This window comes from Drepanopeziza brunnea, assembly GCF_022702325.1.
Source record: "Drepanopeziza brunnea f. sp. 'multigermtubi' strain 214-2 chromosome Unknown ctg10, whole genome shotgun sequence".
Lineage (NCBI taxonomy): Eukaryota > Fungi > Ascomycota > Leotiomycetes > Helotiales > Drepanopezizaceae > Drepanopeziza > Drepanopeziza brunnea.
Window position 1 is genome coordinate 2226771 of NW_027094073.1, and position 16426 is coordinate 2243196.

The following is a 16426-nucleotide window of genomic DNA, read 5'->3' on the forward strand; positions in this document are numbered from 1 at the left end:
CACTTATATTGCTCATAACATTGCTCACAACGTTGCAATAATATATATATATATATATTTAATAATGTTATTCATTCTCAATTAAGCTACGAAAAAATTATTTCACCGCGTGTCTTTTAAATTGAATTAAGAGATGCTACAGATCGAATCGATATCGAATTTTCTTTCTCTTCAAGCTCTTTTTTAAGCTCTTCCTACTTAGTAAGCATCATTTTTGCTAAAGGAGACGAAGGTAAGGTATTTAATCTTTTATCTTCGTCGTCATCGCTAATTTGAATGCAAGATAATAGGTTTTGTTTGATTCGAAAGCGTTTTTCCTTTATAAGGATTTGAAGATCGATTGAATACGAAAGGTCCGCGAATGTAGCAAGATCTTTTTCTTAAACTTCTTTTAACGCAGCTTCTTCGTTTGCAACTGCGTTTCGAAAAGAAATCAAATCAATATTATCAGCTTCTAGTTCTTCTGCTATAAGTTGCTTTTCGCGGTCTCGAATAAGGACTTCTCGTTCGAGTGGAATATGTATAAGAATCCTTCGACCTTGTTGCTTATACGCTTCGTTCAACTATTTCTTTCGCTCTTTTTCGGCTTTCCGATCAAGAACTCTTTGATTATAACGATCGTTTCGAATTTTAATCGTTGCTGACTTGAGTTTAGCGTTCGCTATCTTAAGACTAGCTTCTTGCTTTTTTATCTTTATAGCCTTGACTTTTTCGAGTGCTTTAGAAGCTAGTATATTCCTTCCCGTTTGTAAACTCGACCTTCTAATCAGCTTTTTCCGATGTGTATCGCGCTAAAGCTTTTGATTTTTATCGAGTTCTGCTTGATCAAGGCTTCTTCGTAACAACTAAGTCTCGGTACTTTGTTTCGCGATATCGAAGCGTTAGCGGCTAAAAGAAGAAAGAGCTATTCTGATCTTATCGTTTAGATCGTCGAGTTGCTCTACGCAATCTTGAAAAGATTAAAGAAGTCGAGGTAGCGCAAGAAAAAGTAATTCGTCAGGTTGCTTATCGATTGAAAAAGAATATTCATCTTCTTTAAAATCAAACGTTTCTTTGTACTCGAGTATATGCAATCCCGCCTCTTTCTTACTCTTTTTATTATACTTTTTTAATTTGCGTTGAATTTGAGAAAAGCTGATCGGCCACATTCTTGCATCTCGAAAAGCGTATTTGATATTCCGAGTTGTAAAGGTTTGCTCGCGAATTTAAAAAAGGTCTCGCATAAACGATAAGATAGTATATTCAGCTTCGAAGCTTCGAATAGCATTTATAATAGCACATTATTAATTATGTTTCTAAGTGCGAAAGCAGCCGACATCGAGAAGTTGTAAAAGATGAGTTTAATAAAAAAGGAATTTGATAAGCTATATACGATTTTGTTTAGCTAATAAAATAAAATTTGAAGCTTCGTAGCAAAGCTGACTATCAAGTAATAATATCATCCACGGTTTATCGGGTCCTTGATCGGTATGCTTAATAAAGTGCTTAAGCCACTTTATAATAATCTTATCGTTCGTATAACCGGATTCGGAAACAGTAACAACTTCATGTCTAATTATCTTTTCGGAAAACCAAGACGCTATAATTTGCTTTCCGAGCACAATAATCATTAGAAGAATAGCTTTTCTATCGGCAAGAATAGCTTCGATCACAGTTACGGATAGTCGATTTTCACAGATTCTTATATACATCTCTTTGATTCCGATAGGTACGATAACTTCTTCTCCGGCCGGCATACAAATCCGCGCGCCTTTCTCATCTATATTTGCGATTCTATACCTATCTTTAAGCCTAATTCCGCAGAACTAGATAACAAGAACAAGCTCGGTATAGAACCAATTAGAAAAAGATTTCTCGGTATGCATATCGACGCGATAAGATGCGATTAGTTTGGTCCGTATAGCATAAAGTTCTGCTGTATTTCTTAACCAAGATTGAAACCAACGCTAAAAAGGTTCTGGCTTATTTTCTTGTATTTTAAGGTAGCAAATGCATCGATAAAGCATACGCTTAATAGCTCCTTTCCTTCTTTTAGTTGCTTGATCTGCGGCGTAGATTAAAATAGCTTTGTGCTATGCTGCTAATAGAACTATAAGCCTCTTTACTTGTAGCGCTTTCCTTTCTTTCAATCGAGCTTGTTTAGCTTGATACCTATTCCATCTTCGCTTTAAAGTATCAGGCTTCTCTATCATATGAATGCGACTCGTAGTAAGAAGTGTTTCGGAAGGGTTTTCGAAGAGCTATTCGAATGCTAGCTGTATTCGCTCATGTTGAGAAGCTTTTAAGAGCTTCTAGTATTCAGAATTAAGATCAAGAGGTGCAAGAGCGCGCGCGCGTTTTTTGCCTATTTTTATTTAGGTACGTAAGTCAATGTTTAATAGAAAATGTTGTGTTGAAGTGTTGTTGAAGTGTCTACGTTCCTCGCGATTTTTAGCGTTAAAGCGGGACATAATTTTTTCGCGGGACATAATTTTTTCGCCCACTTTAGGGAAGGGCCCCAAAAGTTGCGACGTCAAGGCCCACTATTAGTCTGCTACCGTACCTAGTCTACCTACGTGCTCCTACCGTACTGCAGTGAGCAAAGCTAAGCATCCGCTTCAAAATCCCACTAACTCCAACTTAACCCCCACCTCGCTCACCCGCCTCATCCAAGTAGATCTGCAGCCTTCTTGGCTTAGTTGGTTAAAGCGTCGGTCTCATATTCGTATGATCTGCCTGTTCAACAGTTGCAGAGTTATCCGAAGGTCGTGAGTTCGATTCTCACAGAGGGCAGATCTTGTTCATCTTTTGTTTGGATTTTGGATGCTTGGATGAAGGTAGGAAAGGGAATCAAGAGTAAATGGTGAATGAAATGAGTGTCAATGCGAGTACTTCGTTGCATACTGTAGTTCTGTGTCAGAGACGGGGGAAGCAAAGAGGGCTTTCCCCCCCTCACCCCCCTTTTTTTCCCTTTTTTTTTTTTTTTTTTTTTTTTTTTTTTTTTTTTTTTTTTGTAAAAGGGGGGCAATTTTTCGCAATTTTTCGGGCACCAAGTAAGCGAGGGGAGTGCGGGAAAGGTGGGCCGATAATGAGACCAGGCAATAATGTATATACTGTACATCCTTGGTCATTAGTAAGCAGGTAACTTGGATACACCCTACTCCGTCCAAGACAAGGAGAAATAATAACCATGTCGAATAGACTATCGAAAGTATGCTGATGAAGAAGGCGTGAGGGTCTCAAGGCTAGATGCCCAAGCAGAAGTGAGGAAACCGTCAGCTGTTCAAGTTGCGCAGAATGGCACGCACGATGATATCCAAAGAGCATCGACCGCTAGAAAATACCCCGAAGCAAACCTTCCACCTCCATTTATAGACTATGTATTATAAGATGTGTACATACATGAAGCAATCCGCGGGCGCGATGGGGGTATTCGAAATTCTGTATCGAACATCGCACCTTACTTACAACTCGTCATAGAGCACAGACAGTGATTCATACCCATTATCCGCGGAGTCTCCCATTACACTTACGTCGGGGACCATTACTGCAATCATAATGCCTGCTCTCCCTCCCGGATCTTCGAGTGACTAAACCAATTTAAACGCCGGACCTGCCCATGGTGATGTGAGACTTTTATTTGGAAGCGGCAGCTTGCGCTGTCGCAGCCGCTGTGCTGTCGGCCAGGAGCTGCTTAACGTTTATCTCGAGGACCATGACGTTGCTTGCCAGTGCTCTCTCCTGTTTCGTTGTTGTTCATCAGCCAAGTTCCCGATTTTGGAAAGCTTCGAAAAGGGAGATACTTACGTAGTATGTCAGATGCTGTCCGTTATATACCGAGCTCTTGCCCGTGATGGCCAGGTTCACCTTGCCGGCAGCATCCAGACTGGCCAGCACCTTCGGCTGGTCGATGATGGCTGTCATGGGCAGCGTGTTTGCGCCGGGACGGAGCACGAAGTCGTTGATAGTCGCGTTGCCAACGACTCCTGCCTCGGCGATGGAGAGATCGAGGGTGACGTTGCCCAGGACGAGGGTCATGAGCGATGGGTTGGGGATTTGCGCGTTGCCGCGCAGGTTTGGCATTCCGGCCTTCGCGGTCAGGTCGAAGAGGAGATCGGTCGTGTTGAAGCCTTTGAGGGAGTTGAGACCTGTTTCCTTGCTTAGCGCCCAATTCTGATGGCTAGGATGAATGACGACGGTAGACGTACCCTTATATGTAGACGTCGAGTTAAACGTAACGGTCTGCACCGGCAGCTTACCCAAGCGCAGCTTCGTCTTGCCTACCAAAGCTGTAGTCACATACTCGTTCTTCATGACAGCAATAGCGTAGGCCGATACCTGGTCGACACTCGAGATTGGAACGTCTGCGTCAATGCTTGAGTTGGTCCTCTTCCTCGCGTGGATAGATGGCATTGGAACAGTCAGCATCTTCTCCGCGCCGTAAGTGCCGTTGGTGACCAGGTAAAGATCGGCAGGGAATGCGTCCAACTTTGGCCTGAAGATGCTCGGGTTGTGAAGTGTTGCTTCCTGGGTGATGCGAATGGAGTTTGATGTTGGGTTGGTAAAGGAGCCTTCGCGGAACTCGAGAGATGAGTCGTCGACACCGTCCTGAGCGATCTTTGGGAATCCGACGTAGACGCTAATGATTATCAAAAGGGAATTTTTTCGATGTCAGAAGATATGACGAAACTTACACGAGCAGCGTCACGATCATGACTATCAGACAAAATACAATCAAATGAATCCACCAGAACCTCGCGCAGTGTCGTTTGGCCTTTTGACCGAATGTCCGCTTCGGTATCACATCCTCTTGTGGCTCTTGTTGCTCGTTACTCTGTTCTTGTGCATGCTTCTCTGTCGAGTTTGGCGACTCGGTCTGGACTAAAGAGGTAGACATGATTCTGTTCTAGATGGCGGGTATATACCGGATGTATGATCATGTACTTGAATCTGGGGAATCTGGGGTAGTGGCGTGATGTATGTTGGAGAGGCGTGGCGAGGAATGTACAAAGAAGGAGCCTACGGTGCGTCAACAATACGGAATCCGGGGAGCATGAACAAAGACGAGAAAAGCCCAAGGAGCAAGGCGGTGGAGGAGATGGACCCTTAATTAACGATTATCCATTCTCGCGTCTCCTGTCCATGGTAAACGGTATAAAGAGCAGGGTCGAGGAGATAGGTAGGTAGTTGATCTGTGCTGCACACCACCATGCCAAGCACAAAGGTGAACATGGTGTTTCCCTCTGGAGGCAAAGCCTTTCTGGTCACATCCCCGAGCAGCGTATGAACCATGGACCGGGAGAACTGGTCTCTTGTGTCTCTAACAGGGATTGTTTTCGGTGCTATTCGCAGGGTTGCACTGTTGCAACGGCCTCGGTAACCAGTATACGGAGTACGTACGTACGTAGTAGTAGCAGTATCACCAAATGACGCTGGAAAAAGCTTGTTGGCGAGGCAATCCTCGGAGCTTGTAAGTACCGTAGCGAACAAGACTGACCATAAGACAATATTCTGCAAGGGATGATGCCTGACGGTGTGGAGGAAACATGGATGGGTAAGGTACCAGTAGTACCTACGTAAGGCCACAGCCACGCATTCAGACGGTATTTCTCGTCATTTGTCGCTGGATAGGGAAGGTAGTATATCAAGTTCGTGATAGTATTTTATTGATTTGTCTTGTCTTGTCAAGGAGACTCCGCAGATAGGCCACTTGGCCAAAGTGATGTCTGATGACCTTTGCTTGTACCACTCACTGGCTCGTCGAGACGAATATGACATCCGGATTTCCCGAGAGCCTTGCCTTTGGGCCGGAATGTCTGTGCCGATGCCGGAAAAAGCATCCCAATTATACGGAAGTAGACTCGAATTTGTTGTACAAGATTTAGGCAGAGCCAACCATTTTCCGTACAGAGCGTTGCAACTCCTTTCCCCAGTTTAAAAAGATCAACGCATGGGTACAGACTTTCTGCACACTGATTATCGACCGACATCCGAGGGTAATGTGGGGATGGGTATTGTCTCTGAAGCTAACGAGAGGCCAATGATAGGAGTTCTGCTTCAGCCGTGGAAATATATACAATTTTCTTCGATCGAGATCTGATTTCCTCAAGACAAGAACCGGGAATAGAAACAAGATGCAAGCATCGCTGACCATCGAGAGTAACAGAGCAATAAAGGTGGATCTGATCTCGGAAGAGAATATACCTGAACAACTTCGAGACAGAAATTCGCATTGCATGATCTCGCCAGTTCGCATAACAGGAGAATTGCAGAAAAACTTCGAGATCGAGCAGTAAGTAGGCCCGTGACTCTCTACCCACATCCATGAGCCGTGTGAGGCGTGGCTGTGGGAGTGGAAGGACATTTTGGACTCCTGAAGCAATATGCATATCATATCATCCACATATATGAAGAACTTGCCCCGATTGAAGCGAGGGGGAAGAAGGTACATTGTAGGAAGAGAGTGTCTCTTATAGCGTTCAAGTTGTTCAAGCCTCGCTGGACAGATCGACACCGCCCGGGCAGAATAATAAGTAAGTAGCGCGAGTATTTTCTCCCCGCCACTACAGACTTCACGGCTCGCTCTGCACCTTTACTACATTCACTATCCCTGCATGAAGACCTCCTACTTCAATGCAATCTGGAGATTGAGTAGGAGAAATGCAATATCCCGACCTCGACTGTTGAGAACAACATTCTCTTCGTCGGCAACCATGGTGCCAACCACGCTTTCCGCCATCACAGCTGTCCCAGCAGCCGGCCAGCAGATCCTCCACGAAGGCAAGGAATACACGACCGTACAGGAAGGATTGGCGTATATCCTTACGCCAGCTTCAGGCCCCGCCGTTCCGCAGACAGCTCCTAAGGGCGACAATCAACAGCAATCTGTGTTTTACAATCCTATTCAGCAATTCAATCGAGACTTGAGTGTTCTGGTGATCAAGGCGTACGGGGAGGCGCTGTTAGAAAAGAAGCAACAGGATGTCGAGAAGCATAAGCAGAGGATTGCTGCGCGAAAGGAGGAGAGAAAGCGGAAGCGGGAAGAGGAGGGGCTGAGTGATGTTTCGAGGAAGGCAAGCAAAGTGGATAATGGATCGCATCCACCAAAGCGAGAGGCTGAACAAGGAGAAGATGGCAATGATACGGTCATGAGGGATACAGAAGCTCTTGCTACCAAAGCGGGAACAACTGCTCCTACGGACGAATCAATCCTGGCCGTCACAGAGAGCCGCGCTGCCCTTCCGACCCCAGAAAATGGAACAGAAGCTCCAAAACCCAAGCCGACAGGAAATGCTCAATCTGCCGAGAGCAAGAAGGATAAATTCACTTTCACAATCCTTGACGCTTTATCTGCCACTGGACTAAGAGCCCTTCGATACGCCCAAGAGATCCCTTTTACCACTTCCATCACGGCGAATGACCTTCTACCGGAAGCTACGAAAACGATTGAATTGAACATCAGACACAACAAATTACAGGGCAAGATAACGGCCGTAACTAGCAATGCCATGGCACATATGTACAGCAAATTGGGCGAGGACTGCAGAGACGAAAAGGGTAGACCTCAGCCCTCCACAAAATACGACGTGATCGACCTAGATCCGTACGGAACAGCGGCCCCGTTCTTGGATGCAGCAGTACAGGCAGTTCGGGACGATGGTGGACTTTTATGTGTGACTTGCACCGATGCTGGAGTCTGGGCATCGAATGGCTACCCGGAGAAGGCTTTCTCGCTGTATGGAGGAACTACGATCAAGGGACCTCAATCGCATGAGGGTGGACTGAGACTTATCTTGCATGCAATTGCAGCCTCCGCAGCACGGTATGGCCTTGCTATGGAACCTTTGCTGTCCCTCTCCATTGACTTCTATGCTCGAGTCTTCGTTCGCATCCATAAGTCACCAGCCGATGTCAAATTTCTGGCTGGTAAGACGATGGTTGTATACAATTGTGATACCGGCTGCGGAGCCTGGACCACGCAGACAGTGGGAAAAAACAAACTGCTGGGGAACAAGAAGGGCGGCGGTCACTACTGGAAGCATGTTTACGGTCAAGGGCCATCAGTTGGCGAAACTTGCCAACATTGCGGATCCAAAACTCACATCGCAGGACCCATGTACGCTGGCCCAATCCATGATCCCGATTTCATCAAGCGGATACTAGATGGGCTGCCAAATGTTTCCAAGGACACATACCACACGACTACGCGGATCGAGGGAATGTTGAACCTCGCCATGGAGGAAAGCTTCCTCGACGTTGAGGATCCTGACTCGCCAACGGCGAAATCGAAAACCGGGAGGTGGGATCCTGCGGCCCTAGATCCTGCCCCGTTTCTATTCATCCCATCCACCCTCTCCAAAGTCATCCACTGCGTCACACCTATCGAAAATGCCGTTCGAGGCGCAATCATCCATCTCGGATACCGCGTCACGAGATCTCACACCAAAGCTGGAAGTCTCAAGACAAATGCGCCCTGGGAGGTCATTTGGGAGATCATGAGAGAGTGGACGAGGCAGAAGGCGCCGATCAAGGAAGGTGCGCTGAGGGAAACCACGGCGGGTTACCGGATTATGCAAATGGGGAAAGCGAAGAAAGCAGACCAGGCTGGGATGGACGGTGATGCGGAGAAAGATGCGCCAGGTGAAAAGAAATTTGAGGTTGTGTTTGACGAGAAGTTGGGGGCGGAGAAGGATAAGAAGAAGCTGGTGAGGTATCAACTGAACCCGAGAGAGAACTGGGGCCCGATGGCGCGAGCGAAAGGCCACACGTAAGAGAAAATGATACCCGATTCGAAGCTTTATTTCTTGTCCCTTATATGACTACAATCAGAGAAGGGAGAAGTAGCCCCAAGTCAAGTGATGGGCTACATACATCACTCACATCTAGTTAGCTCGTTAGCTAGCTGTCCGCGCTATCAACCAATGATGGCAAGTGCCGTATTTGGTCATTGGATCCTCGCTTCTCCTTGCCCGAGTCTCGTTAGCCAAGAATCCCAGGCTGCAGCCTCTAGCGAAGTCAACAAAGGCCCGCGCCAGCGCCGTTCTAAAGGGTAATTGATAGATGTCAACAGCGCAGTAGTTGGTACATGCGACCATAGATTCAAGAGAATTGGGCATCCCGTCCGCTCTGCCACACACAAGCTTGAAATCGGTGGATTAGTAGTTGGGTGGGTGACCACCAGCGAATACCCACTGTTGCATGTATCCCAAAGTTAGTTTTTTGCTACTGCTTTTGCTCTCTAGTGGACGTGTCTTGTCGCTGCAATCATCGAGGGGGGAGGTGGCTGCTTTCAAGAGGTTGTTCCATGCAGACTATATTGTCGGCACCGGCGTTGACACCAGCGTTGACAGCCTGCTTACACAGATAGCGTGCGGGTGTTTCTGTTTTTGTTTTAAAAGGCAGAAGGGGGAGGGACTTTACTTTGAAATGTTTAGCCCAGATCGAATGTAGCCCCCTAGTGCTTGAGCCACGGAAATACCCAACTTGGTCGAGGTTTGATACCATTGGTTTCGTAAGACATGTACTGCATCTCTCAGAAAGTCCCCAGCCAAGCGGGCCGTACTATCAATGCTATATAGATCCCAGAGAAAAGTCATGACTTCACGTATACACATCCTCGTCATCAAGCAGTCGCAGCCCAGGCGCCCTTGACCTTGATCCAGCCCACATACGACATCAAGGCCCCAACAACGCCATCACTCAACATCCCTTTCTCCGAGACCCAGTGCAGACACAACGGCGTATAGGCAACATTGATCAGCGCCGTCTTTGTCCACGCCGCCTCCTCGGCCGCAAACTCCCTCCTCTCCGCATCGCTAACCCCCCGAACCATCGCCCGCTGCTTCCTCGCCAGCCGCAACTGTCTCGCCCGGTACAGGCGCACGTACTCCATCGCCACATACGCCAGGAACAGCCTCATGCTCACGCGGGCCCAGCGCCCAATGTCCTCCCGCGTCCAGCCCTGCAGCACCCCCTTGCCGGCCAGGTAGTACGCGTTCTCGTAGAAGTAGTACAGGCCCAGCGAAAGCGTCTGCGTGCACGTCACGGCGCGCGTCAGCGCGTCACTCGCGGGTTCCAGGTACTGCCTCCTGGCCATGGCGTAGACGCCCAGCAGGCCCCACAGCCGCGTGAAGGTCCGGACATCGGCGCACATGGCGGCGAGGTTCTTTGCGCCCGAGGCGAGGGCGGCGAGCTTGAGGAGAAGGGGGGCATTGGCGTGGGATTTTTGGGAGGAGGGGGAGGTGTTGCGGCGGGAAAGGGCTGGCAGTGCGAGGGACTCGAGCTTGGAGACTTGGGAGCCGACGAGGAAGAGTCCGTAGCCTGAGGGCTGGGTTAGTTGTCGTTATTTAGGGAATAAAGAAAAAATATGTTTATGTATTTATATATATATATATATATGCATGCTTTGGCAGAGATTTGGAGAGGAATTCAGAGGGATGGTAAACTTACCGACGAAGGTCAAGGTCGCATCCACTCCGGAGGAGGTAGACAGTATTTTCGACATCCGCGCTATCCTCTCGTCCATCCCGGAGCTGACCAAGTGCGCTGGCCCACCTGGTAGCGAGGGCTTATCTACCGACATTTTCACTCTACTCTATCTTCCCGGTATACTCGAAGCAGAGGAATCGAATTGAGCTGGTCAGAGGTTGAGGATTGTCGTTGTCTTTCGCAGGGAAGACTGTGGGGAAAGTAGCGCCAACGCGCCCTCTTCTTCGGCCGAGCCGAGGCACAAAAAAGGGGTCCGGATGTAACTCGTAAATATGAGAATGAGCCCCTATTTATGATATCTAAGCTTATAGTTCATTGGCTCTTGTAATCTCTGCACAAACCTATATGATTTAGGACGATATCATCGAATTTTCCGATCTCGATATACTCGGGCGGCCAGCATACCTGTCCCCATGCGTTGATCTTTTTAAACCGGGGAAAGGCTGTAGCGCTCTTTGTGGTTGGCTACGCGTATATTTAGACCATTCGACTCTATACTTAGGACGATTTTCGACGGCAGGACAGATAGTATGCTGGCCGCAGGAGTATCAGATCAGGGGAAGCCTGTATGAATTATAGTGAGGGGAAGGAACTGGAAGGACTTCGATTGAAAAAAGAAAAGAAAAAAATAGAGCCTCCGCTTATGCTGTCTCCCCTCTGACCTCATTATTCGCTTTGAGTCCGAATAATAACCCGGATCAACCTAAATCGCAGTGGCACGAATATCTCCGACTATCACGGAGCCACTAAGATCGACAATCGAGGCACGGGGCTTGCGACCTTGCTTCTTGTCAACTCTATCTACTACGTAGTAGACTACCTACTTTAAGATGTCAGTGAGTGAGTGGGGACTTTTCTTTCGTTTCAGAGCTAGGGAATTTCATGAGAAGCGCAAATTATGTAAGTAGCACCTCGCCTGCGCTTTATTTGTCCCGAAAGCTCTTTTCTACCCCTGATAGTTTCAGATATTTGCCTGGTTTTAATTGCGGTTTTAAACACCCCTCCCCCCCGCGAACATCTGTTCGACAATTTGGCGTGCTTGATACTGCGAAACATCACTTTTTTTGTTCCTTTGTTGGGTAGGAGCCGGGCACGGATAGGGGTTCGGAATCTTCGTAGCCGATAGAACGTATAGTCTGTATCGGGGGTTGTTTGTTGACTGGGTCGCCTGGGCTAAGCGAGTTTATAGGATATCATAATTCTGTCCTCCTTTTTTTTCACCGCCCTGTTCACTGCACTACCTATATGCCCCAGCTGCTAGATCTAGAATGTGCTCCTGACATTCTTTGCTTCGCCTCTTAAAAGCGTAGCAATTGCGGGTTATGTCGTATGGTTGTCGGAAACCATTGTTGGGTACGAAGCGTGCAGGGCACTACCATCCCGCAAGGAAGCTAGATTCGAGCAGAGGGAGTTTCGTTCGAGTTGATGTTCCGGAAAGCACTGCTGATGTCCCGGAAGGCAATGTTGACTTATTCAAGGTTACTGAGACCTGGGGAGTATGGGATGAGGAAATGGGTTAGGGCACTGATCGATGTCTTCCAGTAACTTATTGAGACTTGACCAGGGCAGGGCCCTATTGAATCCCTGGGAATGTGGGAGTGATATGGCGGTACTACAGTCAAAATAAGGCGGCGAGGAAAGAAACTTCTCGTATAAACGGATGTAGCGAAACAATGGATCATGGCCCAGCTGCATTATTGATTAGGCATTCGCAACCCCCCCCCCCTTCAAACTGTCCGTGGGGGATAATAACGCGGGGTCATTCCAAACGAACTGTTCCAAAATTTTATATCATATTTACGTGTGAGTGATGTAAGAGGGATTAGAGCACTGTGATTTGGCGTCATAAGGAGTAAAGGTCAGAATTCGGGCAACATCTCGTCACCAACGCGGCCTGTCTGTACATGTGTGCAGAGCCCGGCCTGCTGCGGTCTCCTGCCACGATGTCCACCCTGGGCTTAGAAATAACGTTGACTGAACATATGAAGTCTTGGGACCCTGGAAAAATCATGAAGTATTGATATTCTAATGTATTTACATAACTAAAAATGTGCGAAGCCTAGTAACCTGGAATACTCTAGCTCACCAGCTTTGTTTCAGACAATCAAGCTATTAAACGGTCCCGGATGGCTAATGGAAAATCGCAAACCAAGGGTTCGCCTTGATCTGACAATATCTTCCCATTTAAGCTCATGACTGTCCGTTGCAAGCCAAAGGGTACATTGATATGAAGAAGCCCACAGAGTCCACCGGATTTGGTAAGCGAGCGCGCGCACGCGGAAAGAGAATAAAGAACGCCACGTAAATACCACCTTAATAGTAACAGTAAGCTTGGGAGGCAAGAGCTTCATTACTTCCTCTCGTTCTATGGATTTTCAGCTCATAATATCTGTGTTCAAATTTAGCGTTACGGAAGGATATCTGGGATTCGAGCCATGATTTTTTCCATAGATCCTCTGGTAGGAGGCTACGATTCTTTACATGTACGAGGTGTCTCCAACGAACCTTCAGCTCTTTCTTGCGGTAAAGAGTCTAGAAAGTGGAAATTAGATCATTCATGTGCGGCGACTCCTCGAAGGGGGTTTTTTTTTTCTTTGCCAGTGGTTCCAGACCTCCCTCTTATCTCGACTATTACGCCGATTACGATCTGTACCGAACCGGGATATCGGTTGAAAAGATGAAGAGATGTTGCGATAAGAAGGGAACGGGTGTAAGCGATAGGAAAGGCTTAATTCGATCGATCGAAAACACACGGTATTGCGCCTTCTTTTCTTGGTCAAAGAACACACGACCGCCTACTCCTCCGAGTACTCAGCCCGAAGCACTCGACTTCGTCAAGTCTCTTTTCGACACTCCGTCGGATTTCCAAGCGTTCTTGGCGACGACGGAGTTTTACTTTCAATACTACACCCAGTAGTGTTTCTGCTGCTGCTCGCAACTGGCTAATCGTAGAGAGAGAGCTGACGCTCCGCTCTACATAGTCTGCGGGCCCCCACGCTAGCTCCAATATGCTTATACGCCGTGCTATCGTTTGAGTGTAATACTTATACGTAACACGACGTAGTAAGATAGTATACGATAGATTGTGTGTGATAGTTGGCGTTGATTAAGAGTCTTTTGCTTATTTGTTTTGTTTCTTTGCGTCTTTGCTCTTGGTCCCCGGACCTTCACTTGGCTGACTTCGATCCGGCCTTAACTCACGTCGCTTTGCGACTCGCAACTGCCAGGCTCTTAAGCCTGCGGTAGCATGCACTTGCCTTGCTTTTTGGTTTTCCATCTTATCAAGAGTCTCTTTTTTTGTGGTCAATCTTATCCGTAAAAGAAAAGCGCAATTGATAGAAGCTACGCTGCACCACCTTGAAATGCTTTTGGCCGTCTTGTATGTAATTCCTTAGTTTAGTACGTGAAAGTGCCCTATGGGAGGTCCTAGGGCGGCAGGCTTCGCCTGCTACCCACTCGACGTAGATCAATACTGCTAGATACTATTACTACTACTACGGTATTGAGCCTTCGCTAAAAGCACTTTGCAAATACACCGACTCGGTATAAGAGCTACGATTGCGAGCCTTTATAGCTTTACGATAATAACGAGAAAGATGTTCGTATTTCTACGAACCGAAGCCGCCCGTAAGGTTCTGCGTATCTGATAGTTATCGAGAGACAATTCGATGCAAATTTTTTGAAATGCTTTTAAAGAGTTCATAAAGAGTCTGCGATACCGCGAGATCAAACACCCGAGGCTATTTGAAAGAGCGCTTTTCTTTGATGTGGTTTTACTTTGATTGAATAGTATTTCATATACAAATCCTTTACTTAGCACATCGCCGTACCGGTACCTTATAAGCGGTCCTAGGGTCTGAGCAGTGCGTTTTGGAAACCCGCCCGACGTAAATAAATACCGGTACTCGCCTGTGCCGCCCTTCCCCTTACTCCCCCACATGCCAGGCGATTACTATTACTACTAAGTATTATTATATATTTAAACTCTATTAGATTTGGCACGTTGACCAGACGGACCTACCAGTACGTTCACGCGGGGGCAACCACTGGCTGGGTAGCATGAGCTTTGTTCCAGCGCTCAGAAAGAAGCCCACCATCAAGCTGATATCAGGTCCTGGAGTTGGATTGATCGTTCCGCTGGGATAATCGATTTCTCAGTAGCAGCAGTGCTTTCCTGGGATTATTGATGAGCGGGTAGTACCTCCGTAAAAACACGGGATTCCTATAGAGTTTGCGCCGGATAAATCAATTCAAGCTTAGCCCTGCAATGTCGGTGTCGCACAGAGGAGCTTTCGGACTTTGAAATATTTTATATAAAACAAAACCCATATTCTACGAGCACACTCCGACAAATAATCGTGACGGGAGTTGAGTCGAGTCTGCTGCGCGATAGGCCACAAGGAAGCCCGTCCTTTATGTTCATTATTATTCGATCATGTCGTTACGCTTAAAATGATCAACACCACTGCAAAGTCAAAAAAGTGAAGCAATCGAGCTGCGGACTCCAAATTTTGATTTCATGGCTCTCGCCTCTTCACTGTCAGACAAACTGCACCCCAGAAATCTTAATGAAATTGCAGGCCCAGCGCCTTGTCGCTGAGCAACATTCGCATGCGCACTTTTTTATCGGTTCACATCGACAAGCTTTGCAATGGTATCGAATAGGGGCCTCATTCAGGCCCCCCGGCGGTAATCTAGACTTGTATCAAGACTTGAAAAGGTTTGCATGATCCACATCTTCCCTTTCGTTCCTACTCGGATCTATCCTATCTCTGAATTCTTTTTAGTCTCGCCTACATCCATCATCAATATCAACACTACAACTTTCTTGAAGCTTGCTTGCGCAACAGTCTTTATCTCGCTTATTTTCAATGCGTTGTTTGGGGTACGTCGCTGCTGCAGCAGTCTACCTGGCTACTGGCACCATGGCTGTGTTTGTCCTGGACCCTCCATCAGCCGCCGTCTTGAAAAGACAGAATGGCGACGAATCTCCTGTCTTGAAAAGAGAGTACGCAGCTGTCCCTCTTCCATGCTCGTCAGTACCAGGCCACTCTACGACGCACTTGACGACCACCATGGCTGCTACAACCACTGTATACCACGCGATCACCGTCTACCGTACCCGCACAGTCTCCAGGTCGAGGTCCAAGTCGACTGCTAGCTCAAGCTCAATATACGCACTGGCGTCAAAGCCGACTACATATCCAACCTCCTTAACTACTTCAACTCCGTGCCATTCATCCTCCTCCAAAACCACTTCAACTCCACGCCCTTCATCCTCCTCCTTAACTACTTCAACTCCGTCCCCTTCATCCTCACCCTCACCTACTCTATCATCAACATATGTCCCGTCCCCAGTGCCAACCTACACCCCATCCAACACTACATCGAAGCCTCCTCCGGTGGGAGGTTTCTCGACTGGAGTTATTACGTATCCTCGAAACGTCACGTAAGCTCCTCTCGCATCACTTGCCAAACTTCAATGTACTGACAATAGCTCTAGCGTTCCATCACCAACATCAACTCCTTTGGTCTTCAGTAGTGCCGGATCTACTCTGCAAGCCTCTGCCCTCATCACCGGACTCGTCAGCTTAACGGCTTTGTTACTGATCTAGGAACACCCCGCTGTTTACCCCCAATCCACCTCTGGCGAGATCTGGCTTTTTTTTGGCGCTTTTCTGGGGATGGGGAGTTTTGGGAATTTCGCTTCTATCGGCAACTGAAAATTCGTAGCAGTAAACTTTCAATACCCAGGAGGGAAATCGAGGCATTTGGATGGGATCGGCGTCACTGCAAGGGGGAAACTCTTCTTGTATATATTTATATAAATTTAGCGGCAGCGACTTGAGACAAGCGCCGAAGGACAAATGCTATTGTAGGAACAACATCAAACGAGACGTGAATCACCATTTTTATTTCTGTCCTTCTATTCTCAGACTTGTCCTTGATTTTGAGGGAG

The 16426-nt window shown here is 47.3% G+C and overlaps 4 protein-coding genes across 4 annotated transcripts; 2 read left to right on the forward strand and 2 right to left on the reverse strand.

Annotated features, from left to right (window-relative positions):
• Positions 1-3615: 3615 nt before the first annotated feature.
• Positions 3616-4876, reverse strand: L3040_006274 (uncharacterized protein; the record flags this gene model as incomplete). Its single annotated transcript, XM_007293070.2, has 4 exons — positions 3616-3720; positions 3787-4127; positions 4188-4618; positions 4674-4876. 4 exons carry the CDS (start codon positions 4874-4876, stop codon positions 3616-3618), a joined length of 1080 nt encoding a protein of 359 aa, XP_007293132.2.
• Positions 4877-6692: 1816 nt separating this feature from the next.
• On the forward strand, positions 6693-8750 carry L3040_006275 (uncharacterized protein; the record flags this gene model as incomplete). Its single annotated transcript, XM_007293071.2, has 1 exon — positions 6693-8750. One exon carries the CDS (start codon positions 6693-6695, stop codon positions 8748-8750), a length of 2058 nt encoding a protein of 685 aa, XP_007293133.2.
• An 851-nt stretch (positions 8751-9601) lies between these two features.
• L3040_006276 (uncharacterized protein) lies at positions 9602-10561 on the reverse strand (the record flags this gene model as incomplete). Its single annotated transcript, XM_007293072.1, has 2 exons — positions 9602-10299; positions 10429-10561. 2 exons carry the CDS (start codon positions 10559-10561, stop codon positions 9602-9604), a joined length of 831 nt encoding a protein of 276 aa, XP_007293134.1.
• A 4831-nt stretch (positions 10562-15392) lies between these two features.
• Positions 15393-16009, forward strand: L3040_006277 (uncharacterized protein; the record flags this gene model as incomplete). Its single annotated transcript, XM_066157181.1, has 3 exons — positions 15393-15585; positions 15660-15916; positions 15971-16009. 3 exons carry the CDS (start codon positions 15393-15395, stop codon positions 16007-16009), a joined length of 489 nt encoding a protein of 162 aa, XP_066011361.1.
• Between the last annotated feature and the right edge of the window lie 417 nt (positions 16010-16426).